The sequence below is a fragment of the Trypanosoma grayi genome (assembly GCF_000691245.1).
Source record: "Trypanosoma grayi strain ANR4 Tgr_1850_V1, whole genome shotgun sequence".
In the NCBI taxonomy this organism is placed as follows: domain Eukaryota; phylum Euglenozoa; class Kinetoplastea; order Trypanosomatida; family Trypanosomatidae; genus Trypanosoma; species Trypanosoma grayi.
In genome coordinates, this window is record NW_008827468.1 from 1 (window position 1) to 1,869 (window position 1,869).

General features: G+C 59.8%; 1 protein-coding gene across 1 annotated transcript; it reads right to left on the bottom strand.

The window, feature by feature from the left end:
* Positions 1 to 9: 9 nt before the first annotated feature.
* DQ04_18501000 (putative transporter) lies at positions 10 to 1,470 on the bottom strand (the record flags this gene model as incomplete). The annotated part of the gene is made up of 1 exon (XM_009317714.1): positions 10 to 1,470. One exon carries the CDS (start codon positions 1,468 to 1,470, stop codon positions 10 to 12), a length of 1,461 nt encoding a protein of 486 aa, XP_009315989.1.
* Positions 1,471 to 1,869: the final 399 nt, after the last annotated feature.

Below are 1,869 nucleotides of genomic sequence, written 5' to 3' on the forward strand. Positions count from 1 at the left end.
CGGGCACCATCACAGCAGCTGCGTCGCCGCCGCGGCGCTCACGATGCGGATGGTCTTCCCGCGCCACATCGTGATGTAGCACACCGCCCCCGCCGCCGTCATGCAGGCGCTCATGAAGACGCACACGTACGAGTAGTTGCCGTAGTTGCGCTGCTGCAGCTCCGCCTGAATGGGCGGGGCGGAGAAGCCGCCAACGACGCCGGCGAGGAAGACGGCGCCCATGTAGAAGCCGAGGTTCGGCCCGTACAGCCGCTTCGCAATCAGCGCCGGCATCACGGCGAACATGCCGGCCATGCAGAAGCCGATGACGCACAGGAGAAGAGCGAAGGCGATGTAGGTGCGGCAGAACGCGAGGAAGCCGCAGCCGAGCGCGCCCACGATGGCGCACAAAACGTAGGCGAACTCGTCCGTCGTGAGCGTGGCGACCCACCCAACAAGAACAGAGCCGATGATCTGGAACACACCGTAGAAGACAAACACGGTGGAAGCGGTGTCGGTGGGGATCGGCTTCTCGTCCGCATAGACGGTGCCGGGCTTGCCCATCGATGATATATACGGCACGGCGATGTAGATGAGCGAGTAGAAAGCCCAGCTGAAGATGAGCCAGCACATAAAGTTACCCATGAAGGCGACCGTGAATATCGACAGGAACAGCTCCCACGGCGTGAGCTTGTGCGTGTGCAGGTTACGCGGCGTCATCGTCTGCATATACTCCACCACCTCCCCCTCTTGCTCCGCTTCCGCTTCCGCTTCCGCTTCCTGCTGGGATGACCCCTTCTCTTTCTCTTGGCGCTGCTTTTCCTGCTTCGGCCCCTGCTCCTGCTGCCGGTCATCGCTCATCGGCTCCTCTGTGGACGCTGACGGTGCGTCGGGGTGCCGCTTCGCCGACAGACACGTCGCCACGACGCCGATCGCGCAGAACGCCGACATGAGACGGAATGTCTTGCGCCAGCCGTACATCACGACCCACTTGCCTGCGAGCGCCGGGATGATGGCGCTGCCAACGCCGCCGCCGCTGAAGTTGATGCCCATCGCGAGGCCCTGGTAGCGGCGGAACCACGAGCTCGTCGCGGCCGCGCCGGGTGACAGCATGCATGCGGAGGAGATGGACGCGAGCAGGCAGTACGAGAACGTCACCGCCGTGACGCTGCCGGCGAAGGAGGAGCTGATCCACAGCCCGGCGAAGAGCAGCACCGTCGACGTGGCCATCATGAGACGCGGCGGCACACGGTCAACGACGAAGCCGGCAAGCACGCCGAAGAGCGGCGACAGGCCGAGCGAAACGGAGTTGCCGAGACTAATCGCCGTGATGGACGGGTAGCCGAGCGACGCGTCGTTGTGCATGTCGTCAGAGAAGATGGAGTAGCTGTTGTCGATGCCGTACGACATGAGCTGCATCATCAGGCCGGAGAGCGCCACGAGAAACCCGAGCGGGTGGTCCACAGGCTTGCGTGTGAATCGGGGCAGCATGTTTCACTTGAATATGACCGTCGGCCTCTGGGCGTATGTATTGGTTTCACCTCTTCCCTCCTTCCTTCTTGTTTTGTTTAGCGTAATCGTGTGAGACACGGAACCTTCTTGCTTCTTTCGTCGCGTTCGTTCTCCGCGTGCGTTGTGTGTGGATCGCAGCAGAAACGGCGGGAGCAGCGAGAGGCAGAGAGAGAGAGAGATCGACGAAAAAAAAAGGAGTGAGAGTGGTAAGCAAAGCAAGAGCTGTGAAGCAAAGCGGACCCCCTGCACCTTGCAGGTATATGTATATATATGTATATATATATATATTTATATATATATATGTATATATAAATACCCACACACACACACACACAGACTCATTCATACTGCGTACGCACATTCACGTATATCTCTGCT